This window comes from Oncorhynchus nerka, linkage group LG10 (genome assembly GCF_034236695.1).
Source record: "Oncorhynchus nerka isolate Pitt River linkage group LG10, Oner_Uvic_2.0, whole genome shotgun sequence".
NCBI lineage: Eukaryota > Metazoa > Chordata > Actinopteri > Salmoniformes > Salmonidae > Oncorhynchus > Oncorhynchus nerka.
Window position 1 is genome coordinate 95,018,847 of NC_088405.1, and position 27,712 is coordinate 95,046,558.

Here is a 27,712-nt window from a genome sequence, read left to right on the forward strand (position 1 = left end):
AGGGGGTGCAGGGGTATGGGTTAGTAATGAGACTATATACAGGGGGTGCAGGGTTATGGGTTAGTAATGAGGCTATATACAGGAGGTGCAGGGGTACGGGTTAATAATGAGACTATATACAGGGGGTGCAGGGGTATGGGTTAGTAATGAGACTATATATACAGGGGGTGCAGGGGTATGGGTTAGTAATGAGGCTATATACAGGGGGTGCAGGGGTATGGGTTAGTAATGAGACTATATACAGGGGGTGCATGGGTATGGGTTAGTAATGAGGCTATATACAGGGGGTGCAGGGGTATGGGTTAGTAATGAGACTATATACAGGGGGTGCAGGGGTATGGGTTAGTAATGAGACTATATATACAGGGGTGCAGGGGTATGGGTTAGTAATGAGGCTATATGCAGGGGTATGGGTTAGTAATGAGACTATATATACAGGGGTGCAGGGGTATGGGTTAGTAATGAGGCTATATATACAGGGGGTGCAGGGGTATGGGTTAGTAATGAGACTATATATACAGGGGGTGCAGGGGTATGGGTTAGTAATGAGGCTATATGCAGGGGTATGGGTTAGTAATGAGACTATATATACAGGGGGTGCAGGGGTATGGGTTAGTAATGAGACTATATATACAGGGGGTGCAGGGGTATGGGTTAGTAATGAGGCTATATGCAGGGGTATGGGTTAGTAATGAGACTATATATACAGGGGGTGCAGGGGTATGGGTTAGTAATGAGACTATATATACAGGGGGTGCAGGGGTATGGGTTAGTAATGAGGCTATATACAGGGGGTGCAGGGGTATGGGTTAGTAATGAGGCTATATACAGGGGGTGCAGGGGTATGGGTTAGTCGAGGATATTGAGTTAATATGTACATGTCTGTGGGGGGTAAAAGCATCCTCACCTGCGTGAATTGTTTGTTTATAATTATATCGTTATATTTTCTTTTGTCTAAATCAAAGTGCGTCACAAGTTTAAAAGTATTCGTGGCTTGTGGGACCACCTTAATCCTAATCACTGTAATATACACAACTTTACAATCACTGCTGGAGTTTGTATGGATTCAATGAGTGAATCGACCACCGTCACCTCCTCCCCCGAGTGAATCAACCACGGTCACCTCCTCCCTCGAGTGAATCAACCACCGTCACCTCCTCCCACTAGTGAATCAACCACCGTCACCTCCTCCCCCGAGTGAATCAACGACCGTCACCTCCTCCCACTAGGGAATCAACCACCGTCACCTCCTCCCACTAGGGAATCGACCACCGTCACCTCCTCCCAATAGGGAATCGACCACCGTCACCTCCTCCCACTAGGGAATCGACCACCGTCACCTCCTCCCACTAGGGAATCGACCACCGTCACCTCCTCCCACTAGGGAATCGACCACAGTCACCTCCTCCCCCGAGTGAATCAACCACAGTCACCTCCTCCCACTAGTGTATCAACCACAGTCACCTCCTCCCACTAGTGAATCAACCACAGTCACCTCCTCCCACTAGTGAATCAACCACCGTCAACTCCTCCCTCGAGTGAATCAACCACCGTCACCTCCTCCCCCGAGTGAATCAACCACGGTCACCTCCTCCCCCGAGTGAATCAACCACAGTCACCTCCTCCCACTAGTGAATCAACCACAGTCACCTCCTCCCACTAGGGAATCAACCACCGTCACCTCCTCCCCCGAGTGAATCAACCACCGTCACCTCCTCCCCCGAGTGAATGAACCACCGTCACCTCCTCCCACTAGTGAATGAACCACCGTCACCTCCTCCCACTAGGGAATCCACCACCGTCACCTCCTCCCACTAGGGAATCCACCACCGTCACCTCCTCCCACTAGGGAATCCACCACCGTCACCTCCTCCCACTAGTGAATCAACCACCGTCACCTCCTCCCACTAGTGAATCAACCACGGTCACCTCCTCCCACTAGGGAATCCACCACCGTCACCTCCTCCCACTAGTGAATCAACCACGGTCACCTCCTCCCACTAGTGAATCAACCACCGTCACCTCCTCCCACTAGGCAATCCACCACCGTCCCCTCCTCCCACTAGTGAATCAACCACCGTCACCTCCTCCCACTAGTGAATCAACCACCGTCACCTCCTCCCCCTAGTGAATCAACCACCGTCACCTCCTCCCCCTAGTGAATCAACCACCGTCACCTCCTCCCACTAGTGAATCAACCACCGTCACCTCCTTCCCCTAGTGAATCAACCACCGTCACCTCCTCCCACTAGTGAATCAACCACCGTCAACTCCTCCCCCTAGTGAATCAACCACCGTCACCTCCTCCCACTAGTGAATCAACCACCGTCACCTCCTCCCACTAGTGAATCAACCACCGTCACCTCCTCCCACTATTGAATCAACCACGGTCACCTCCTCCCACTATTGAATCAACCACGGTCATCTCCTCCCACTAGTGAATCAACCACCGTCACCTCCTCCCACTATTGAATCAACCACGGTCACCTCCTCCCACTATTGAATCAACCACGGTCATCTCCTCCCACTAGTGAATCAACCACCGTCACCTCCTCCCCCTAGTGAATCAACCACCGTCACCTCCTCCCCCGAGTGAATCAACCACCGTCACCTCCTCCCACTAGTGAATCAACCACCGTCACCTCCTCCCACTAGTGAATCAACCACCGTCACCTCCTCCCACTAGTGAATCAACCACGGTCACCTCCTCCCACTATTGAATCAACCACGGTCACCTCCTCCCACTATTGAATCAACCACGGTCATCTCCTCCCACTAGTGAATCAACCACCGTCACCTCCTCCCACTATTGAATCAACCACGGTCACCTCCTCCCACTATTGAATCAACCACGGTCATCTCCTCCCACTAGTGAATCAACCACCGTCACCTCCTCCCCCGAGTGAATCAACCACCGTCACCTCCTCCCCCGAGTGAATCAACCACCGTCACCTCCTCCCACTAGTGAATCAACCACCGTCACCTCCTCCCACTAGTGAATCAACCACCGTCACCTCCTCCCACTAGTGAATCCACCACCGTCACCTCCTCCCACTAGGGAATCCACCACGGTCACCTCCTCCCACTAGTGAATCAACCACGGTCACCTCCTCCCACTAGGGAATCCACCACCGTCACCTCCTCCCACTAGGGAATCAACCACGGTCATCTCCTCCCACTAGTGAATCAACCACGGTCACCTCCTCCCACTAGTGAATCAACCACCGTCACCTCCTCCCACTAGGCAATCCACCACCGTCACCTCCTCCCACTAGTGAATCAACCACCGTCACCTCCTCCCCCTAGTGAATCAACCTCCGTCACCTCCTCCCACTAGTGAATCAACCACCGTCACCTCCTCCCCCTAGTGAATCAACCACCGTCACCTCCTCCCACTAGTGAATCAACCACCGTCACCTCCTCCCCCTAGTGAATCAACCACCGTCATCTAAATCTAATTTTAAATCTGCTTGACAGAAACGTGGCTCGAACAGGACCATATTGATGTGAACATTTAGATGGATACACTGTCATTTAGAGCAGATGGAGACAAAACAATGTCCCATCAATCAATAGGCTGGGGGGGGGCAGATAATACTGGGAGGAGGGGGCTGATAATACTGGGGGGCTGATAATACTGGGGGGGCTGATAATACTGGGGGGCCTGATAATACTGGGGTGGGGCCTGATAATACTGGGGGGGGCTGATAATACTGGGGTGGGGCCGATAATACTGGGGTGGGGCCTGATAATACTGGGGGGCTGATAATACTTGGGCCATGCAGTGTAATGTGATTTGAAATCTGCACTATGAGATTCTCCTTGTATCATTCACACCATTCTATATCTACCATGCGATTTTGGAAAAATTACCGTTATTCTGGTCTATGTGTCTGGATTTCACAATAAGGAAAATGACCGTTATTCTGGTCTATGTGTCTGGATTTCACAATAAGAAAAATGACCGTTATTCTGGTCTATGTGTCTGGATTTCACAATAAGAAAAATGACCGTTATTCTGGTCTGTGTGTCTGGATTTCACAATAAGGAAGTCGCTGACAGGATTACAGACTGTTTTCAATGCTGCGTTTTCCACAATCAACTGACCAGACCGTATTTGTGCTCGGGGATTTTAATAGGCTCTCTCTCCGCGCACCTCTCCTACTGCAACATTACGTCACTTGTCCAACTCGTGTCCTTGGATCATTGTTATGGCAACGTAGAGGACGCATTCGAAGACGATGTGCAGATCACCCATCTAGGAAACAGACCGTCTCCTACCGAGATGCAGGTGATACTCGGGAAAAACCCTGTAGAGAAATCTATTCCGGTATGGAAAGAGGAGAGTAAGGGAGGAGCTCAAGGATTGCTTTGATGTCACAGACTGGGAGGTGTACTTTTGGCTCACGCAGGGATCCCCCACGAGGTGACAGACAGCATGACATCATACATCCAGTTCTGTGAGGATACTGTCATTACAACAAGCCTTGGGTGTCTAAGGACTTGAAAATGTACCTCGGTGAAAAGACGTTTTTCATTCCTGAGCGGAGATACTGATTCAGTAATTCAGGTCAAAAAATATGGAAAGTGGGCCTCCCAGGTGGCGCAGTGGTCTAGCGCTAGATGTGCCACCAGAGACTCTGGGTTCGCGCCCAGGCTCTGTCGCAGCCGGCCGCGACTGGGAGGTCCGTGGGGCGATGCACAATTGGCCTAGCGTCGTCCGGGTTAGGGAGGGTTTGGCCGGTAGGGATATCCTTGTCTCATCGCGCACCAGCGACTCCTGTGGCGTGCCGGGCGCAGTGCACGCTAACCAAGGTCGCCAGGTGCACGGTGTTTCCTCCGACACATTGGTGCGGCTGGCTTCCGGGTTGGATGGCGCTGTGTTAAGAAGCAGTGCGGCTTGGTTGGGTTGTGTTTCGGAGGACACATGACTTTCGACCTTCATCTCTCCCGAGCCCGTACGGGAGTTGTAGCGATGAGACAAGATAGTAGCTACTAATAATTGGATACTACGAAATTGGGAAGAAAAAGGGGGTAAAATGTATAAATAAATAAATATGGAAAGCAAAAAAAGGATTTCAAGGATGAAGTGAAGGTTCTGTACAGGCAATCCAAGACAAGCATTGTAGCGATGAGACAAGATAGTAGCTACTAATAATTGGATACCATGTCCCTTCCCACCATTGCATTAAGACAAGCATGGGACGGGTCTTAATGGTGGGGAGAGACAGGAAAAGAGGGAACAATAACAGACTGTTCATCCTTTGTAAATGACCTTAACTGTTTTCATGGAAGATTTGATACCGTTGATTTCAAAGACGAATGTAAAACAAATATGTGAGATTATCCCCAAATCCTCTCCTGTCCAGATAACAGAGAACGAGGTGGGAACGAGGCTTGTTAATGATTTAAGCCACACAAAGCACCCGGGCCCAGACGGACTACGGGGCAAAGTACTGAAGGTCTGCGCCGACTTGCTCAAAGGTGTCTTCACACGACTGTTTCAACTCCTGCTGAGCACCTGTACAGTGCCAAAATCCTGGAAGGTGACGACCATTGTACCGGTGCCTAAGAAGTCAAGGTGCCAAATCACCAAAAGCAGATCAACTGTTACCCTGACCTTGGTGAACATGGTGGCTAGTCATGGAGCCTGTGTACAGTCCGGTGAGGGTCGTGGAGCCTGTGTAAGGACAGTCGGCCGGTACAGTCCGGTGAGGGTCGTGGAGCCTGTGTGAGGACAGTCGGCCGGTACAGTCCGGTGAGGGTCGTGGAGCCTGTGTAAGGACAGTCGGCCCGGTACAGTCCGGTGAGGGTCATGGAGCCTGTGTAAGGAAGGAGTCCGGTGAGTCGGCCCGGTAGTCCAGTGGAGCCGGTGAGGGTCGTGGAGCCTGTGTAAGGAGAGTCGGCCGGTACAGTCCGGTGAGGGTCGTGGAGCCTGTGTAAGGACAGTCGGCCCGGTACAGTCCGGTGAGGGTCGTGGAGCCTGTGTAAGGACAGTCGGCCCGGTACAGTCCGGTGAGGGTCGTGGAGCCTGTGTAAGGAGAGTCGGCCGGTACAGTCCGGTGAGGGTCGTGGAGCCTGTGTAAGGACAGTCGGCCCGGTACAGTCCGGTGAGGGTCGTGGAGCCTGTGTAAGGACAGTCGGCCCGGTACAGTCCGGTGAGGGTCGTGGAGCCTGTGTAAGGACAGTCGGCCCGGTACAGTCCGGTGAGGGTCACGGAGCCTGTGTGAGGGCAGTCGGCCGGTACAGTCCGGTGAGGGTCGTGGAGCCTGTGTGAGGGCAGTCGGCCGGTACAGTCCGGTGAGGGTCGTGGAGCCTGTGTGAGGACAGTCGGCCGGTACAGTCAGGGTCGTGGAGCCTGTGTGAGGACAGTCGGCCGGTACAGTCCGGTGAGGGTCGAGGAGCCTGTGTAACCGTTTCATTAACTATTCAGCGGTCTGATTTTATTTAACCTTTTATTTAACTTGGCAAGTCAATTAAGAACAAAAATTCCTATTTACAATGACGGCCAAACCCGGACGATGCTGGGCCAATTGTGCACCGCACTATAGGACTCCCAATCACGTCCGGATGTGATACAGTGTGGATTCGAACCAGGGACTGTAGTGACACCTTACACCACTGCTCCACTCGGGAGTGGTAGAAGCTGTTCAGGGTCCTGTTGGTTCCAGACTTGGTGCATCAGTACTGCTTGTCATGGAGAGAGAACAGTATGACACAAGTATCTTAAGGCGAAGCTAGAACCATAGGATCCTAGAGTCAGGCAGGGCAGACAGACAGGCAGGCAGACAGACAGAGTCAGGCAGACAGACAGACAGAGTCAGACAGACAGACAGACAGAGTCAGGCAGACAGACAGACAGAGAGTCAGGCAGACAGACAGACAGAGTCAGGCAGACAGACAGACCGAGTCAGGCAGGCAGGCGATCCTATGATTCTAAGATGAACTTAGCCTTAAGATGCTATTGGGAATCCAGGCCCTAGACATTTTGTGAGTAATGTCTATCTGAGATGTTTCTGCGTGATCAGGCTCTTCCCCGCCCACCAATCACAGTCCCCTAGCGAGGTTCGTCGCCCGTCGTTGTGGTAGATGTTACTAAGCAGTGCTGCAGTGGTCATCATCAGGAGGAGATATTGATTTTCTACAGGGGACGAGCTGAGCCAGCACTATCGATCATCACGCCCCTGTTCCTAACCCCTTCTCTCTGTTTAACCCTCCTGTCTCTCCCTCGCTCTCTCTCTCTCCCTCCCTCTCTCTCTCTCCGTCTCTCCCTCTCTCTCTCCGTCTCTCCGTCTCTGTCTCTCCCTCGCTCTCTCCCAACTCGCCATCTCTCTCTCTGTCTCTCCCTCTCTCTCTCTCCGTCTCTCTGTCTCTCCCTCGCTCTCTCTCCGTCTCGCTCTCTCTCTCTGTCTCGCTCTCTCTCTCCGTCTCTCCCTCGCTCTCTCTCCGTCTCTCCCTCGCTCTCTCTCCGTCTCGCTCTCTCTCTCTCCGTCTCGCTCTCTCTCTCCGTCTCTCCCTCGCTCTCTCTCTCCGTCTCTCCCTCGCTCTCTCTCCGTCTCTCCCTCGCTCTCTCTCCGTCTCTCCCTCGCTCTCTCTCTCTGTCTCTCCCTCGCTCTCTCTCCGTCTCTCCCTCGCTCTCTCTCCGTCTCTCCCTCGCTCTCTCTCCGTCTCTCCCTCGCTCTCTCCCAACTCGCCATCTCTCATTCTCCCTACCTGTCGTTTATCTGCGCCATCCATCTCTTTTTCTCGCCGACCCTCATTCTGTGTCTACCCCCCCCACACACACCTCATTCTGTGTCTACCTGTCTACCCCCACACCCCACCACTAAATCTAAAACCTCCTCTCTCCCTCCCTCAGACTCCTCTCTGACAGGATGCCCAGTCCCTGATGCCAACACTGCGCCACAAAAACTTCTTATCCTCGACGCTCGTTCTTACACCGCTGCAGTGGCCAACCGTGCCAAGGGAGGTGGCTGTGAGTGTGAAGGTCAGTACACACACGCAATACAGTGGATGGGATGTTGTCTCCTAACCTGGTTGTTTTGTCAGGCACCATACTCACATATGTCTCATCTTTTGTGCCTCCTAGTAGAACAGCCAGAGAGAGGTGTTACACATCACCCCGTACTGTGGTTGTCATTCCTCCTAAGAGCTCCTGTTATTGAAGCCAGTCACATCGTGTCTGGTTGACCTTCAGAACTCCGTCAGTCTGACAGACGCTAATGAATCAGGTTTATCTAGGGGCGGGCAGATAACCTAACGGTTAAGAGCGATGGACAGGTAACCAGAATGTCGCTGGGTTGAAATCCCCATGCCGACCAGGTGAAAAACCTGTCGCTGTGCCCTTGAGCTCTTCGCCATTATTGCTTTTGTGAGTCTCTCTGGATAATAAACAAATACTTATTTTCCACCATAATTTGCAAATAAATTCATTAAAAATCCTACAATGTGATTTTCTGGATTTTTGTTTCTCATTTTGTCTGTCATAGTTGAAGTGTATGATGAAAATTACAGGCCTCTCTCATCTTTTTAAGTGGGAGAACTTGCACAATTGGTGGCTGACTAAATACTTTTTTGATTTTGACCCACTGTACATGTTGACAGTCCCTAAGCAGTAGAGATGTACATGTTGACAGTCCCTAAGCAGTAGAGATGTACATGTTGACAGTCCCTAAGCAGTAGAGATGTACATGTTGACAGTCCCTAAGCAGTAGAGATGTACATGTTGACAGTCCCTAAGCAGTAGATATATACATGTTGACAGTCCCTAAGCAGTAGAGATGTACATGTTGACAGTCCCTAAGCAGTAGAGATGTACATGTTGACAGTCCCTAAGCAGTAGAGATGTACATGTTGACAGTCCCTAAGCAGTAGATATATACATGTTGACAGTCCCTAAGCTGTAGAGATGTACATGTTGACAGTCCCTAAGCAGTAGAGATGTACATGTTGACAGTCCCTAAGCAGTAGAGATGTACATGTTGACAGTCCCTAAGCAGTAGAGATGTACATGTTGACAGTCCCTAAGCAGTAGATATATACATGTTGACAGTCCCTAACCAGTAGAGATGTACATGTTGACAGTCCCTAAGCAGTAGAGATGTACATGTTGACAGTCCCTAAGCAGTAGAGATGTACATGTTGACAGTCCCTAAGCAGTAGATATATACATGTTGACAGTCCTAAGCAGTAGATATATACATGTTGACAGTCCCTAAGCTGTAGAGATGTACATGTTGACAGTCCCTAAGCTGTAGAGATGTACATGTTGACAGTCCCTAAGCAGTAGATATATACATGTTGACAGTCCCTAAGCTGTAGAGATGTACATGTTGACAGTCCCTAAGCAGTAGATATATACATGTTGACAGTCCCTAAGCAGTAGAGACGTACATGTTGACAGTCCCTAAGCAGTAGAGACGTACATGTTGACAGTCCCTAAGCAGTAGAGACGTACATGTTGACAGTCCCTAAGCAGTAGAGACGTACATGTTGACAGTCCCTAAGCAGTAGATATATACATGTTGACAGTCCCTAACCAGTAGAGACGTACATGTTGACAGTCCCTAAGCAGTAGAGACGTACATGTTGACAGTCCCTAAGCAGTAGAGATGTACATGTTGACAGTCCCTAAGCAGTAGAGATGTACATGTTGACAGTCCCTAACCAGTAGAGATGTACATGTTGACAGTCCCTAACCAGTAGAGATGTACATGTTGACAGTCCCTAACCAGTAGAGATGTACATGTTGACAGTCCCTAACCAGTAGAGATGTGCATGTTGACAGTCCCTAACCAGTAGAGATGTACATGTTGACAGTCCCTAACCAGTAGAGATGTACATGTTGACAGTCCCTAAGCTGTAGAGATGTACATGTTGACAGTCCCTAAGCTGTAGAGATGTACATGTTGACAGTCCCTAAGCAGTAGAGATGTACATGTTGACAGTCCCTAACCAGTAGAGATGTACATGTTGACAGTCCCTAAGCAGTAGAGATGTACATGTTGACAGTCCCTAAGCTGTAGAGATGTACATGTTGACAGTCCCTAACCAGTAGAGATGTACATGTTGACAGTCCCTAACCAGTAGAGATGTACATGTTGACAGTCCCTAACCAGTAGAGATGTACATGTTGACAGTCCCTAAGCTGTAGAGATGTACATGTTGACAGTCCCTAACCAGTAGAGATGTACATGTTGACAGTCCCTAAGCTGTAGAGATGTACATGTTGACAGTCCCTAAGCAGTAGAGATGTACATGTTGACAGTCCCTAAGCTGTAGAGATGTACATGTTGACAGTCCCTCACCAGTAGAGATGTACATGTTGACAGTCCCTAAGCAGTAGAGATGTACATGTTGACAGTCCCTCACCAGTAGAGATGTACATGTTGACAGTCCCTAACCAGTAGAGATGTACATGTTGACAGTCCCTAACCAGTAGAGATGTACATGTTGACAGTCCCTAAGCAGTAGAGATGTACATGTTGACAGTCCCTAAGCAGTAGAGATGTACATGTTGACAGTCCCTAAGCAGTAGAGATGTACATGTTGACAGTCCCTAAGCTGTAGAGACGTACAGTGGGGCAAAAAAGTATTTAGTCAGCCACCAATTGTGCAAGTTCTCCCACTTAAAAAGATGAGAGAATAATTGTAATTTTCATCATAGGTACACTTCAACTATGACAGACAAAATGAGATATTTATTTATTTATTTATTTCACCTTTATTTAACCAGGTAGGTAGTATGGTATGGGCTATATATGTATGGTATGGTATAGTATGGTATGGGCTATATATGTATGGTATGGTATGGGTTATATATGTATGGTATGGTTTGGTATAGTATGGTATGGGCTATATATGTATGGTATGGTATTATGGTATAGGCTATATTTATTTTTATTTATAAATTTCACCTTTATTTAACCAGGTAGGCAAGTTGAGAACAAGTTCTCATTTACAACTGCGACCTGGCCAAGATAAAGCAAAGCAGTGTGAACAGACAACGACACAGAGTTACACATGGAGTAAAACAAACATACAGTCAATAATACAGTATAAACAAGTCTATATACAATGTGAGCAAATGAGGTGAGAAGGGAGGTAAAGGCAAAAAAGGCCATGGTGGCAAAGTAAATACAATATAGCAAGTAAAACACTGGAATGGTAGTTTTGCAATGGAAGAATGTGCAAAGTAGAAATAAAAATAATGGGGTGCAAAGGAGCAAAATAAATAAATTAATTAAATACAGTTGGGAAAGAGGTAGTTGTTTGGGCTAAATTATAGGTGGGCTATGTACAGGTGCAGTAATCTGTAAGATGCTCTGACAGTTGGTGCTTAAAGCTAGTGAGGGAGATAAGTGTTTCCAGTTTCAGAGATTTTTGTAGTTCGTTCCAGTCATTGGCAGCAGAGAACTGGAAGGAGAGGCGGCCAAAGAAAGAATTGGTTCTGGGGGTGACTAGAGAGATATACCTGCTGGAGCGTGTGCTACAGGTGGGAGATGCTATGGTGACCAGCGAGCTGAGATAAGGGGGGACTTTACCTAGCAGGGTCTTGTAGATGACATGGAGCCAGTGGGTTTGGCGACGAGTATGAAGCGAGGGCCAGCCAACGAGAGCGTACAGGTCGCAATGGTGGGTAGTATATGGGGCTTTGGTGACAAAACGGATTGCACTGTGATAGACTGCATCCAATTTGTTGAGTAGGGTATTGGAGGCTATTTTGTAAATGACATCGCCAAAGTCGAGGATTGGTAGGATAGTCAGTTTTACAAGTGTATGTTTGGCAGCATGAGTGAAGGATGCTTTGTTGCGAAATAGGAAGCCAATTCTATATTTAACTTTGGATTGGAGATGTTTGATATGGGTCTGGAAGGACAGTTTACAGTCTAACCAGACACCTAAGTATTTGTAGTTGTCCACGTATTCTAAGTCAGAGCCGTCCAGAGTAGTGATGTTGGACAGGCGGGTAGGTGCAGGTAGCGATCGGTTGAAGAGCATGCATTTAGTTTTACTTGTATTTAAGAGCAATTGGAGGCCACGGAAGGAGAGTTGTATGGCATTGAAGCTTGCCTGGAGGGTTGTTAACACAGTGTCCAAAGAAGGGCCGGAAGTATACAGAAAATCACATTGTAGGATATTTTATGAATTTATTTGCAAATTATGGTGGAAAATAAGTATTTGGTCACAATTCCTTCAATGTGCTCGCCAAAATTGTTTTAACTGTTTTTGCTTTGTCATTATGGGGTATTGTGATGTCATGATGGGGTATTGTGATGTCATTATGGGGTATTGTGATGTCATTATGGGGTATTGTGATGTCATGATGTGGTATTGTGATGGCATTATGGGGTATTGTGATGTCATTATGTGGTATTGTGATGGCATTATGGGGTATTGTGATGTCATTATGGGGTATTGTGATGTCATTATGGGGTATTGTGATGTCATGATGTGGTATTGTGATGGCATTATGGGGTATTGTGATGTCATTATGGGGTATTGTGATGTCATGATGGGGTATTGTGATGTCATTATGGGGTATTGTGATGTCATGATGTGGTATTGTGATGGCATTATGGGGTATTGTGATGTCATTATGGGGTATTGTTTGTTGTTATTTAATCCACTTTGGTATAAGGCTGTAACATGACAAAATATGGATAAAGGGACAGAATGCGCTCACTGTATGTTTCAGAGTACTAACCTAACTGTAGTATCATTGTGTATGTTTCAGAGTACTAACCTAACTGTAGTATGTTTCAGAGTACTAACCTAACTGTAGTATCATTGTGTATGTTTCAGAGTACTAACCTAACTGTAGTATGTTTCAGAGTACTAACCTAACTGTAGTATGTTTCAGAGTACTAACCTAACTGTAGTATCATTGTGTATGTTTCAGAGTACTAACCTAACTGTAGTATGTTTCAGAGTACTAACCTAACTGTAGTATAATTCTGTATGTTTCAGAGTACTACCCTAACTGTAGTATCATTGTGTATGTTTCAGAGTACTAACCTAACTGTAGTATGTTTCAGAGTACTAACCTAACTGTAGTATGTTTCAGAGTACTAACCTAACTGTAGTATGTTTCAGAGTACTAACCTAACTGTAGTATAATTCTGTATGTTTCAGAGTACTACCCTAACTGTAGTATAATTCTGTATGTTTCAGAGTACTAACCTAACTGTAGTATAATTGTGTATGTTTCAGAGTACTACCCTAACTGTAGTATAATTGTGTATGTTTCAGAGTACTATCCTAACTGTAGTATAATTCTGTATGTTTCAGAGTACTACCCTAACTGTAGTATAATTCTGTATGTTTCAGAGTACTACCCTAACTGTGAGGTGATGTTCATGGGCATGGCCAATATCCACTCCATTAGGAACAGCTTCCAGTCCCTCCGAGCCGTCTGCAGCCAGATCCCTGACCCGGGCAAGTAAGTGGATCCCTCTGACATCTCTCCCTTATCTCTACCATCCCTCAGTCCCCTTCTCCAGGCCTCAGTAAGTTTACACCACAGACAGACAGACAGACAGACACCCACTGTTCCTAGGCCGTCATTGAAAATAAGAATTTGTTCTTAACTGACTTGCCTAGTAAAATAAAAAAATACTATTTGAAATCATTTGCAAATTCTTAAGCGGTGCTTTACTGAACTTGCCAGTCACACACTAGACAATAGAAAACTCCCAGGAGTGCAAAACCCCGCCCGTCTGCGACTCCAGACAGACTAAAACAAACGTTTAAAGTGCTTGAAAGATTTCAAATAGTATTTGAACCCACATTTTGGGTGTGTGTGTATGTCTCCTTGCATGTGGACAAAGCATGTCCCAAGCTGTAATGAGTGATGCACACAGAGGGCTGTTCTAGTGGCGGGTGCTCCTGGTATTCTAAAAGAGGTGCTTCAGTGACCCCCTTTTTAAAAAAATGCCACATCTAGGTCAGGGGCTCCACGCCCTCTCCCCGATGTCAGGGTTGTCCCCGGTTACCCAACCCAGGCTGTGTTTTATTATTTACCTTCAGAAGGAAATACATTCTAGAACCTTCTAGACCTGTTCTCATTGGTCGCCCCTCGGGTGTGTGCATTCACAGCTGGCTGTCTGCTCTGGAGAGCACACGTTGGCTGCAGCACCTGTCCGTCATGCTGAAGGCAGCCACTCTGGTGTGCTCTGCGGTGGAAAGGGAGGGACGTCCTGTCCTGGTGCATTGTTCAGACGGTTGGGACCGTACCCCTCAGATTGTGGCTCTCGCCAAGATCCTGCTGGACCCGTTCTATAGGACGCTAGAGGTACACACAAAACACTGTGCCTGAGGACACACAAAACACTGTGCCTGAGGACACACAAAACACTGTGCCTGACAAAACACTGTGCCTGAGGACACACAAAACACTGTGCCTGAGGATACACAAAACACTGTGCCTGACAAAACAATGTGCCTGAGGACACACAAAACACTGTGCCTGACAAAACACTGTGCCTGAGGATACACAAAACACTGTGCCTGAGGATACACAAAACACTGTGCCTGAGGACACACAAAACACTGTGCCTGAGGACACACAAAACACTGTGCCTGACAAAACACTGTGCCTGAGGACACACAAAACACTGTGCCTGAGGATACACAAAACACTGTGCCTGACAAAACAATGTGCCTGAGGACACACAAAACACTGTGCCTGACAAAACACTGTGCCTGAGGACACACAAAACACTGTGCCTGAGGACACACAAAACACTGTGCCTGAGGACACACAAAACACTGTGCCTGAGGACACACAAAACACTGTGCCTGAGGACACACTGTGCCTGACAAAACACTGTGCCTGACAAAACACTGTGCCTGAGGACACACAAAACACTGTGCCTGAGGACACACAAAACACTGTGCCTGACAAAACACTGTGCCTGAGGACACACAAAACACTGTGCCTGAGGACACACAAAACACTGTGCCTGAGGACACACAAAACACTGTGCCTGAGGACACACAAAACACTGTGCCTGAGGACACACAAAACACTGTGCCTGAGGACACACAAAACACTGTGCCTGAGGTACACACAAAACACTGTGCCTGAGGTACACACAAAACACTGTGCCTGAGGATACACAAAACACTGTGCCTGAGGACACACAAAACACTGTGCCTGACAAAACACTGTGCCTGAGGACACACAAAACACTGTGCCTGAGGACACACTGTGCCTGACAAAACACTGCCTGACAAAACACTGTGCCTGAGGACACACAAAACACTGTGCCTGAGGACACACAAAACACTGTGCCTGAGGGACACACAAAACACTGTGCCTGAGGTACACACAAAACACTGTGCCTGAGGATACACAAAACACTGTGCCTGATGACACACAAAACACTGTGCCTGACAAAACACTGTGCCTGAGGACACACAAAACACTGTGCCTGAGGACACACAAAACACTGTGCCTGAGGACACACAAAACACTGTGCCTGAGGACACATAAAACACTGTGCCTGAGGACACACAAAACACTGTGCCTGAGGACACACAAAACACTGTGCCTGACAAAACACTGTGCCTGAGGACACACAAAACACTGTGCCTGAGGACACACAAAACACTGTGCCTGAGGACACACAAAACACTGTGCCTGAGGACACACAAAACACTGTGCCTGAGGACACACAAAACACTGTGCCTGAGGACACACAAAACACTGTGCCTGAGGACACACAAAACACTGTGCCTGAGGTACACACAAAACACTGTGCCTGAGGATACACAAAACACTGTGCCTGAGGACACACAAAACACTGTGCCTGACAAAACACTGTGCCTGAGGACACACAAAACACTGTGCCTGAGGACACACAAAACACTGTGCCTGAGGACACATAAAACACTGTGCCTGAGGACACACAAAACACTGTGCCTGACAAAACACTGTGCCTGAGGACACACAAAACACTGTGCCTGAGGACACACAAAACACTGTGCCTGAGGACACACAAAACACTGTGCCTGAGGACACACAAAACACTGTGCCTGAGGACACACAAAACACTGTGCCTGAGGACACACAAAACACTGTGCCTGACAAAACACTGTGCCTGAGGACACACAAAACACTGTGCCTGAGTTTTGATACTCTGATGCAATGATGAAAACGGTGTGCTTCACTTTAACACTGATGCAGCAGGTTATCAGGTTTTCTGTTCTGATAGTATGTTGACTGTATAACCAGTTTCACACAGCCCATTTGAATTTACCACAAAAAAACAGTGGTTTTATTTACACAAGAGGGTGGGAACTGTATAGTGTTGGATCCGACTTGTCCTCTCTCCTCTTCAGGGTTTCCAGGTACTGGTGGAGACGGAGTGGTTGGACTACGGTCATAAGTTTGGTGACCGCTGTGGTCACCAGGAGAATGCTGCCGACGTGAGTGAGCAGTGCCCGGTCTTCCTCCAGTGGCTGGACTGTGTTCATCAGCTGTTCAAACAGTTCCCCTGCCTCTTTGAGTTCAACGAAGCCTTCCTGGTGCGTACACTACACCTTGACTTTACCATCTCTCCCTCTCTCTCTCTCTCTCTCTCTCTATCTCCTTATGTCAATCTCTCTTTTCTTCACACTCTCTCTCTCTCGTTCTCTCTCTCTCGTTCTCTCTCTCGTTCTCTCTCTCTCTCGTTCTCTCTCTCGTTCTCTCTCTCTCGTTCTCTCTCTTTCTCGTACTCTCTCTTTCTCGTTCTCTCTCTTTCTCGTTCTCTCTCTTTCTCTCTCTCTCTCGTTCTCTCTCTCTCGTTCTCTCTCTCGTTCTCTCTCTCTCGTTCTCTCTCTTTCTCGTACTCTCTCTTTCTCGTACTCTCTCTTTCTCGTTCTCTCTCTTTCTCGTTCTCTCTCTTTCTCGTTCTCTTTCTCGTTCTCTCTCTCGTTCTCTCTCTCTCTCGTTCTCTCTCTCTCGTTCTCTCTCTCTCGTTCTCTCTCTCTCTCTTTGCTCTTGCCTAATCTCTCTGTCTCTCCTACACACTGTCTGTTTGGAGAGGCAGCCACAATTTACTAGTCTTTTGTTGGCATATAAGACCTTTCTTAAAGATCATTTAAGGTTTCTACATGAAATAGATATGACTGTAACCTTTGAACACAGTGTTTGTGTGTTGTATGTAATGAATTTGACAAAAATAAAGACCTATCTGTATGTGACTGTTCTGTGTAGTAGTTTAGGAGTGTTACTGTGTTCTGTGTAGTAGTTTAGGAGTGTTACTGTGTTCTGTGTAGTAGTTTAGGAGTGTTACTGTGTTCTGTGTAGTAGTTTAGGAGTGTTACTGTGTACTGTGTAGTAGTTTAGGAGTGTTACTGTGTTCTGTGTAGTAGTTTAGGAGTGTTACTGTGTTCTGTGTAGTAGTTTAGGAGCGTACTGTTACTGTGTAGTAGTTTAGGAGCATACTGTTACTGTGTAGTAGTTTAGGAGTGTTACTGTGTACTGTGTAGTAGTTTAGGAGTGTTACTGTGTTCTGTGTAGTAGTTTAGGAGTGTTACTGTGTTCTGTGTAGTAGTTTAGGAGCGTACTGTGTTCTGTGTAGTAGTTTAGGAGTGTTACTGTGTACTGTGTAGTAGTTTAGGAGTGTTACTGTGTAGTAGTTTAGGAGTGTTACTGTGTACTGTGTAGTAGTTTAGGAGTGTTACTGTGTACTGTGTAGTAGTTTAGGAGCGTGCTGTGTAGTAGTTTAGGAGTGTTACTGTGTAGTAGTTTAGGAGTGTTACTGTGTAGTAGTTTAGGAGTGTTACTGTGTACTGTGTAGTAGTTTAGGAGTGTTACTGTGTAGTAGTTTAGGAGTGTTACTGTGTAGTAGTTTAGGAGTGTTACTGTGTACTGTGTAGTAGTTTAGGAGTGTTACTGTGTACTGTGTAGTAGTTTAGGAGTGTTACTGTGTACTGTGTAGTAGTTTAGGAGTGTTACTGTGTACTGTGTAGTAGTTTAGGAGTGTTACTGTGTTCTGTGTAGTAGTTTAGGAGTGTTACTGTGTACTGTGTAGTAGTTTAGGAGTGTTACTGTGTTCTGTGTAGTAGTTTAGGAGCGTACTGTGTTCTGTGTAGTAGTTTAGGAGTGTTACTGTGTTCTGTGTAGTAGTTTAGGAGTGTTACTGTGTAGTAGTTTAGGAGTGTTACTGTGTACTGTGTAGTAGTTTAGGAGTGTTACTGTGTACTGTGTAGTAGTTTAGGAGCGTACTGTGTTCTGTGTAGTAGTTTAGGAGCGTACTGTGTTCTGTGTAGTAGTTTAGGAGTGTTACTGTGTAGTAGTTTAGGAGTGTTACTGTGTAGTAGTTTAGGAGCGTACTGTGTTCTGTGTAGTAGTTTAGGAGTGTTACTGTGTATATTAAAGAATGTGTAAAGGACTAACGTGTGTGTTTTGTTCCTCTCCCCCAGGTCAAGCTGGTGCAGCACACGTACTCGTGTCTGTACGGGACGTTCCTGTGTAACAACGGGCGGGAGAGAGAGGTCCGCAACATCCACAACCGCACCTGCTCCGTCTGGTCTCTGCTCCGCTCCGGCAACAAGAACTTCCAGAACTTCCTCTTTATCCCCGGTCATGATATGGTACCCACTACTGTCCCCGCTTCTCTTCTCCTGTCCTCCTCTCCTCTCCTTTCTTCTCCTCTCTTCTCTCTTCTCTTCTTTCCTCTCTTCTCTTCCCTCTCCTCCTCTCCTCTTCTCCTGCCTCTTCTCTCTCTCCTCTTCTCTCTTCTCTCTCTTCTCTTCTCTTCTCTCTCTTCTCTCTCCTCTCTTCTCTTCTCCTCTTCTGTCTCTCCTCTCCTCTCTTCTCCTCTCCTCTCCTGTCTTCTCCTCTCCTCTCCTCTCCTCTCTTCTCTCCTGTCTTCTCTTCTCTCCTGTCTTTACTCCTCTCTTCTCCTGTCCTGGTTGTTAACAGAGGGATCAGGTGTGCTTCACATGTCACAGTAGCAAATAAATATGACCCCTCTGTGGAAAGGTGAGACTCTCTCCACCACGTTTTGCTCTAGGAACGACGAACAGGCCTCACAAGACTCTTCTGAAGGTCCCCCCCCCGGGTACTAGTTGAAAACATGAATGGAAGTATATATGGAGACTGTTTAGTAGCAAAACAAAATAAGGGTTTAAATACATATTAATAACAAATATTTCCTGTTTTTTTCTTACATCTCTCAGATATAGGACAGACGCTTCAGAAACAAACTTCCATAACATTTCTTTGGGCGGGGGGGCGGCGATCTGTTGTTCCATGTAGTGAATCTGTTACTCTATGTGTTTGTATCGGCTAGAATCAGTAAGGACCCCAAAAATATATATATTTATGATGCTTCAAAGGGATCAAATATTTTGAATTATCCTTGGGTATGACCTTTTTAAAACAATTCCATTTAGTTTAGGATAACCCCTCGTCCAGTTTTATCTGCTAAGGGTTAAAGAAGGAAAGATGTACTCATCCAATATATTCAGTGGATGAGTACCAACAGCGCATATATATTATTAGTACTATTTTTATTTCATTTATTTATTATTATTATTTATTATACGGGTGCATTGTAATGCTGAAACAGGAAAGGGCCTTCCCCAAACTGTTGCCACAAAGTTGGAAGCACAGAATCTTCTAGAGTGTCATTGTGTGTTGTAACGTTAAGATTTCCCTTCAGTGGAATTATTCTTCCTCCGCCAAACTTTACAGTGGGCACTATGCATTCGGGCAGGTAACGTTCTCCCGGCATCCGCCAAACCCAGATTCGTCCGTTGGACTGCCGGATGGTGACGCGTGATTCATCACTCCAGAGAACGCGTTTCCAACTGCTCCAGAGTCCAATGGCGGCGAGCTTTACGCCACTATAGCCGGCTGCTCGGCCATGTAAAACCCATTTCATGAAGCGATTTTTACGCACTTCAGCACTCGGCGGTCCCGTTCTGTGAGCTTGTGTGGCCTACCACTTCGCGGCGTAGCCGTTGTTGCTCCTAGACGTTTCCACTTCACAGTAACAGCACTTACAGTTGACTGGGGGACAGCTCCAGCAGGACAGAAATTTGACGAACTGACTTGTTGGAAAGGTGGCATCCTATGACGGTGCCACGTTGAAAGTCACTGAGCTCTTCTGTACGGGCCATTCTAATGCCAATGTTTGTCTATGGAGATTGCATGGTTGTATGTTTGCTTTTATACACCTGTCAGCAACAGATGTGGCTGAAATAGCCAAATCCACTCATTTGATCGGCTGTCCACATACTTTGGGCCATGTAGTGTATATCGGCAACATTTTAAATGGCTTTACTGAGACAAAATGTTATTTGTGGGTTTTTTTTTTATTGACCTCTGACCTCTGCTCCTACCTGTCCCCTGTGTCCAGGTGTTGCAGCCGGTGTGCCACACCCGGGCCCTGCAGCTGTGGACGGCCGTCTACCTACCCACCTCCTCCCCCTGCACCTCTGCCGAGGATGCCATGGAACTCTACCTGTCCCCCAGTATACAGGGAGACGAGCTCACCTCACGTTCCCTGGACAGGTGGGGCTGTCCACTCTCTCTATTCTTCTCTCTCTCTTTCCACTCTCTCTGTCCACTCTCTCTATTCTTCTCTCTCTGTCCACTCTCTCTGTCCACTCTCTCTATTCTTCTCTCTCTATTCTTCTCTCTCTGTCCACTCTCTCTATTCTTCTCTCTCTGTCCACTCTCTCTATTCTTCTCTCTCTATTCTTCTCTCTCTCTGTCCACTCTCTCTATTCTTCTCTCTCTATTCTTCTCTCTCTGGCCACTCTCTCTATTCTTCTCTCTCTATTCTTCTCTCTCTCTGTCCACTCTCTCTATTCTTCTCTCTCTCTGTCCACTCTCTCTATTCTTCTCTCTCTATTCTTCTCTCTCTATTCTTCTCTCTCTATTCTTCTCTCTCTATTCTTCTCTCTCTGTCCACTCTCTCTATTCTTCTCTCTCTATTCTTCTCTCTCTATTCTTCTCTCTCTGTCCACTCTCTCTATTCTTCTCTCTCTGTCCACTCTCTCTATTCTTCTCTCTCTCTGTCCACTCTCTCTATTCTTCTCTCTCTCTGTCCACTCTCTCTATTCTTCTCTCTGTCCACTCTCTCTATTCTTCTCTCTCTCTGTCCACTCTCTCTATTCTTCTCTCTCTCTGTCCACTCTCTCTATTCTTCTCTCTCTCTGTCCACTCTCTCTATTCTTCTCTCTCTCTCTGTCCACTCTCTCTATTCTTCTCTCTCTCTGTCCACTCTCTCTATTCTTCTCTCTCTCTGTCCACTCTCTCTATTCTTCTCTCTCTGTCCACTCTCTCTATTCTTCTCTCTCTGTCCACTCTCTCTATTATTCTTCTCTCTCTGTCCACTCTCTCTATTATTCTCTCTCTCTGTCCACTCTCTCTATTCTTCTCTCTCTCTGTTCACTCTCTCTATTCTTCTCTCTCTCTGTCCACTCTCTCTATTCTTCTCTCTCTCTGTCCACTCTCTCTATTCTTCTCTCTCTCTCTGTCCACTCTCTCTATTCTTCTCTCTCTCTCTGTCCACTCTCTCTATTCTTCTCTCTCTCTCTGTCCACTCTCTATTCTTCTCTCTCTCTCTGTCCACTCTCTCTATTCTTCTCTCTCTCTCTGTCCACTCTCTCTATTCTTCTCTCTCTCTCTGTCCACTCTCTCTATTCTTCTCTCTCTCTCTGTCCACTCACTCTATTCTTCTCTCTCTCTGTCCACTCTCTCTATTCTTCTCTCTCTCTGTCCACTCTCTCTATTCTTCTCTCTCTCTCTGTCCACTCTCTCTATTCTTCTCTCTCTCTCTGTCCACTCTCTCTATTCTTCTCTCTCTCTCTGTCCACTCACTCTATTCTTCTCTCTCTCTGTCCACTCTCTCTGTTCTTCTCTCTCTCTGTCCACTCTCTCTGTTCTTCTCTCTCTCTGTCCACTCTCTCTATTCTTCTCTCTCTGTCCACTCTCTCTTCTCTCTCTCTGTCCACTCTCTCTTCTCTCTCTCTGTCCACTCTCTCTTCTCTCTCTCTGTCCACTCTCTCTTCTCTCTCTCTGTCCACTCTCTCTTCTCTCTCTCTGTCCACTCTCTCTATTCTTCTCTCTCTCTGTCCACTCTCTCTATTCTTCTCTCTCTCTGTCCACTCTCTCTATTCTTCTCTCTCTCTGTCCACTCTCTCTATTCTTCTCTCTCTCTGTCCACTCTCTCTATTCTTCTCTCTCTCTGTCCACTCTCTCTATTCTTTCTCTCTCTGTCCACTCTCTATTCTTCTCTCTCTCTGTCCACTCTCTCTATTCTTCTCTCTCTCTGTCCACTCTCTCTATTCTTCTCTCTCTCTGTCCACTCTCTCTATTCTTCTCTCTCTGTCCACTCTCTCTATTCTTCTCTCTCTCTGTCCACTCTCTCTATTCTTCTCTCTCTCTCCACTCTCTCTATTCTTCTCTCTCTCTGTCCACTCTCTCTATTCTTCTCTCTCTATTCTTCTCTCTCTGTCCACTCACTCTATTCTTCTCTCTCTCTGTCCACTCTCTCTATTCTTCTCTCTCTCTGTCCACTCTCTCTATTCTTCTCTCTCTATTCTTCTCTCTCTGTCCACTCTCTCTATTCTTCTCTCTCTGTCCACTCACTCTATTCTTCTCTCTCTCTGTCCACTCACTCTATTCTTCTCTCTCTCTGTCCACTCTCTCTATTCTTCTCTCTCTGTCCACTCACTCTATTCTTCTCTCTCTGTCCACTCACTCTATTCTTCTCTCTCTCGGTCCACTCTCTCTATTCTTCTCTCTCTCTCTGTCCACTCTCTATTCTTCTCTCTGTCCACTCACTCTATTCTTCTCTCTCTCTGTCCACTCTCTATATTCTTCTCTCTCTGTCCACTCACTCTATTCTTCTCTCTCTCTGTCCACTCTCTCTATTCTTCTCTCTCTGTCCACTCTCTCTATTCTTCTCTCTCTGTCCACTCTCTCTATTCTTCTCTCTCTCTGTCCACACTCTCTATTCTTCTCTCTCTCTGTCCACTCTCTCTATTCTTCTCTCTCTGTCCACTCTCTCTATTCTTCTCTCTCTGTCCACTCTCTCTATTCTTCTCTCTCTGTCCACTCTCTCTATTCTTCTCTCTCTCTGTCCACTCTCTCTATTCTTCTCTCTCTGTCCACTCTCTCTATTCTTCTCTCTCTGTCCACTCTCTCTATTCTTCTCTCTCTCTGTCCACTCTCTCTATTCTTCTCTCTCTGTCCACTCTCTCTATTCTTCTCTCTCTGTCCACTCTCTCTATTCTTCTCTCTCTGTCCACTCTCTCTATTCTTCTCTCTCTGTCCACTCTCTCTATTCTTCTCTCTCTGTCCACTCTCTCTATTCTTCTCTCTCTGTCCACTCTCTCTATTCTTCTCTCTCTCTCTGTCCACTCTCTATTCTTCTCTCTGTCCACTCACTCTATTCTTCTCTCTCTCTGTCCACTCTCTCTATTCTTCTCTCTCTGTCCACTCTCTCTATTCTTCTCTCTCTGTCCACTCTCTCTATTCTTCTCTCTCTGTCCACTCTCTCTATTCTTCTCTCTCTCTGTCCACTCTCTCTATTCTTCTCTCTCTCTGTCCACTCTCTCTATTCTTCTCTCTCTGTCCACTCTCTATTCTTCTCTCTCTGTCCACTCTCTCTATTCTTCTCTCTCTGTCCACTCTCTCTATTCTCTCTCTCTGTCCACTCTCTCTATTCTTCTCTCTCTCTGTCCACTCTCTCTATTCTTCTCTCTCTCTGTCCACTCTCTCTATTCTTCTCTCTCTGTCCACTCTCTCTATTCTTCTCTCTCTGTCCACTCTCTCTATTCTTCTCTCTCTATTCTTCTCTCTCTGTCCACTCTCTCTATTCTTCTCTCTCTGTCCACTCTCTCTATTCTCTCTCTCTCTGTCCACTCTCTATTCTTCTCTCTGTCCACTCACTCTATTCTTCTCTCTCTCTGTCCACTCTCTATTCTTCTCTCTCTGTCCACTCTCTCTATTCTTCTCTCTCTGTCCACTCTCTCTATTCTTCTCTCTCTCTGTCCACTCTCTCTATTCTTCTCTCTCTGTCCACTCTCTCTATTCTTCTCTCTCTGTCCACTCTCTCTATTCTTCTCTCTCTGTCCACTCTCTCTATTCTTCTCTCTCTGTCCACTCTCTCTATTCTTCTCTCTCTGTCCACTCTCTCTATTCTTCTCTCTCTGTCCACTCTCTCTATTCTTCTCTCTCTGTCCACTCTCTCTATTCTTCTCTCTCTGTCTCTTAGTGTATTTGTAAAACCATTGACTTAATTATATCTCCTTGTATCTCTTGAGCTCTTGTCTTTTCAAGGATTTATTTGAGTTATTGATTTAAGGATTTACTCACTGTGTGGGTAAATCAAGATGAACAGGCTCATGGTGATAACTGCATGTGGGGCTCTGTATCTACAGCTCTAGTGTTTTTAGAAAAGGCTCCTCAACCATAAGACTGCTAATCAATGAGTCAAAAGGCCACCCAGACTATTTCCATTGACACTCTATTTGTTTAGTTCACTGCTGCTACTCGCTGTTTGTTATCTATACATAGTCACTTCACCCCTAAACTACATGTACATATTACCTCAACTAACCTGTACCCCCGCACACTGACTCTGTACTGGTACAGAAGGGAAGGTCACCTGCCTGCCCTCTAGTGGTACAGAAGGGAAGGTCACCTGCCTGCCCTCTAGTGGTACAGCAGGGAAGCTCACCTGCCTGCCCTCTAGTGGTACAGCAGGGAAGCTCACCTGCCTGCCCTCTAGTGGTACAGAAGGGAAGCTCACCTGCCTGCCCTCTAGTGGTTACAGAAGGGAAGCTCACCTGCCTGCCCTCTAGTGGTACTGCAGGGAAGCTCACCTGCCTGCCCTCTAGTGGTACAGCAGGGAAGCTCACCTGCCTGCCCTCTAGTGGTACTGCAGGGAAGCTCACCTGCCTGCCCTCTAGTGGTACAGCAGGGAAGCTCACCTGCCTGCCCTCTAGTGGTACTGCAGGGAAGGTCACCTGCCTGCCCTCTAGTGGTACTGCAGGGAAGGTCACCTGCCTGCCCTCTAGTGGTACAGCAGGGAAGCTCACCTGATTTAATGAAGCTCCACCACTTTCATTAACTTGAGATTTGTATTTATACCCCTGTGTGCAGGCTTCCTAAGACTCGCTCCATGGACAACCTGGTGTCTGCCTTTGAGAACGGAGTGGCCCTCACCCGCACCTCCAGCGACCCCAACCTCAACAAGCACTGTCAGGAGGGCCGTACTGCCCATGGCCTAGAGCCTATGGCTTCTGTAGGAGGAGGGGCCGCACCCGACAGCCCCGAGGACGTCAGCCCTGACACGGGATTGGAAAGCGACGACTCGGAGGTGGAGCCTGTCACTCAGACTCCTCCTACCACACCCGTGGAGATGGAGCAGAGGGAAGAGGGCTTCGAGGAGGCGGAGATGAGAGAGGAGATCTGTCTCACCACCCAGCCCCTCCCCCCCATCGCTCTGGAGCAGGGTAACCCCCACTTCCCCCCTCTCCCCCTGCTCACACCCCTCCTCCACCAGGCCCTCTCCCAGACCACGAACCCCCCAGTTCCTCCCCCTCGACTGCCACATCAGACGGCTGACAGTCACTCCAGGACTGCCTCAGTCACTACCCGTCCCGCCTCCATACCATCACCACCTGCCTGGAAGGGCCCGCTACCGGCAGCTGTTCTGAACGGGCCTATCCCCAACGGCCTCCAGAACGCCCCCTCCGCTTCTGCAGAGCTGCTGGCACTCGAGCAGCTAGTTCCCACGTTCCCTACGGCCATGGAGGACTCCACCGAGACGCTCACGGACGAAGCAGAGGTCCCACCAACGCTGCCCCCTAGAATCAGAGAAAGTCTAGGCCAGCCCAAAGCCACAGAATGGGCCTTACCCGAGACCCAGGGAGAGGAGAGAGAGGGGAAGAGGACCGAGAGTATGAGTGGTAGAAACTTAGTGCCTCTGAGAGAGTGTGTGGTCCCAACATCAAAAGAAGCAGCATCCTCCGCCTCCACAGTGCCCCCTGTTGACAACAGCCAGGCTGTGGCACTGCGACGTCCGGTCTCCCAGAACCAACTGCGTGTCAGTGAGGAGCTGTCTCTGCTGGGCTCTCACTGGGACAGTGTCCAGGGCATGGTCCAGTCTGCCTGCAGCACTGCGGCCAGCCACTCTGGCCTCTCAGCCAACCTCTCGTCAGGCTTCTGTCGTACCCTCCAGCCCACGGCCTATCAGAGCCGACGCCTGGCTGGCAAGCTACTGCGCACCCAGGGCATGGCCGTGCCTAACGGGGGTTGGCAGTACGGCCGAAGGGAGAGGGAGGAAAGGGTTCGCTCCTCGGCTCCAGCCCCAGTCAGCTCCAGCCCTGTCAAGTCAGGGTCCAGCTGGCTCTCTGCAGTCAGAAGCAGCTCGGGCTACGCTGCCATCATGGGCCCAACCACCACCAGCTCACCCCCAACCTTTTCAACCTGCCAACTCCTCCCAGCCTCCCCTTGCTCCTCAGCCTCCCCCCAGCCCCACCCGGCCTACCTGGATGATGATGGTCTGCCGGTGCCTGTGGACGCCGTGCAGCAGCGCCTCAGGCAGATGGAGGCGGGGTATAAACAGGAAGTGGAGGTGCTGAGAAGCCAGGTGCGCCAGCTGCAGATGAGGCTGGAGAGGAAACAGTACAGCACGCCACCCTCCGAGCCTGACGTCGACTACGAGGACGACATTGTGAGTAGCTGTCCTACTTGGACTTTGAACAGTACCTCACTGTGTTGTGAAAGGATATGCATGTAGGTCATTACTAAATACTTCATAATTACAACCCAAATGTGAACTCTGGTGGAATTACACTTCCATAGAGAGAGTAATAATAACCAAAACGTTGCACGTCTCCCTCCCTCCCTCCCTCCCTCCCTCCCTCCTCTCCTCCCTCCCTCCCTCTCGCCACGTCTCCCTCCCTCCCTCTCGCCACGTCTCCCTCCCTCCCTCCCTCTCGCCACGTCTCCCTCCCTCCCTCCCTCGCCCACGTCTCCCTCCCCTCCCTCCCCTCTCCCCTCCGTCCCCTCCCTCTCCCTCGTCTCCCCTCCCTCTCGCCACGTCTCCCCTCCCTCTCCTCCCCTCTCGCCACGTCTCCCTCCCTCCCTCCCCTCTCGCCACGTCTCCCTCCCTCCCTCTCGCCACGTCTCCCTCCCTCCCTCTCGCCCGTCTCTCCCGCCACCCTCCCTCCCCTCTCGCCACGTCTCCCTCCCTCCCTCCCTCTCGCCACGTCTCCCTCCCTCCCTCTCGCCACGTCTCCCTCCCTCCCTCCCTCGCCACGTCTCCCTCTCCCTCCCTCCCTCCCCACTCTCCCTCCCTCCCTCTCTCCCTCCCTCCCTCCCTCGCCACGTCTCCCTCCCTCCCTCTCCTCGTCTCCCTCCCTCCCTCCCTCTCGCTCCCTCCGTCTCCTCCCTCCCTCCCTCTCCCCCTCTCCTCCCTCCCTCCCTCTCGCCACGTCTCCCTCCCTCCCTCCCTCTCGCCACGTCTCCCTCCCTCCTCCTCCCTCTCGTCACGTCCTCCTCCCTCCCTCCCTCCCTCTCGCCACGTCTCCCTCCCTCCCTCCCTCTCGCCACGTCTCCCCTCCCTCCCTCCCTCCCGTCTCCCTCCCTCCCTCTCCACGTCTCCCTCCCTCCCCTCCCGTCTCCCTCCCTCCCTCTCGTCCGTCTCCCTCCCTCCCCACGTCTCCCTCCCTCCCCTCTCGCCACGTCCCT

At 48.6% G+C, this 27,712-nt stretch overlaps 1 protein-coding gene across 6 annotated transcripts in view; it reads left to right on the forward strand.

Annotated features, from left to right (window-relative positions):
- mtmr4 (myotubularin related protein 4) overlaps positions 1–27,712 on the forward strand; it is a 127,467-nt gene that overhangs the window by 83,694 nt on the left and 16,061 nt on the right. For all 6 annotated transcript variants that reach the window (XM_065023961.1, XM_065023960.1, XM_065023963.1 and 3 more), the window contains 7 exons: positions 7,859–7,987; positions 13,330–13,441; positions 14,098–14,293; positions 16,345–16,530; positions 18,415–18,585; positions 20,358–20,512; positions 25,118–26,693. In XM_065023961.1, coding sequence (XP_064880033.1) covers positions 7,859–7,987; positions 13,330–13,441; positions 14,098–14,293; positions 16,345–16,530; positions 18,415–18,585; positions 20,358–20,512; positions 25,118–26,693 — 2,525 coding nt within the window. The remainder of the gene's footprint in view (positions 1–7,858; positions 7,988–13,329; positions 13,442–14,097; positions 14,294–16,344; positions 16,531–18,414; positions 18,586–20,357; positions 20,513–25,117; positions 26,694–27,712) is intronic.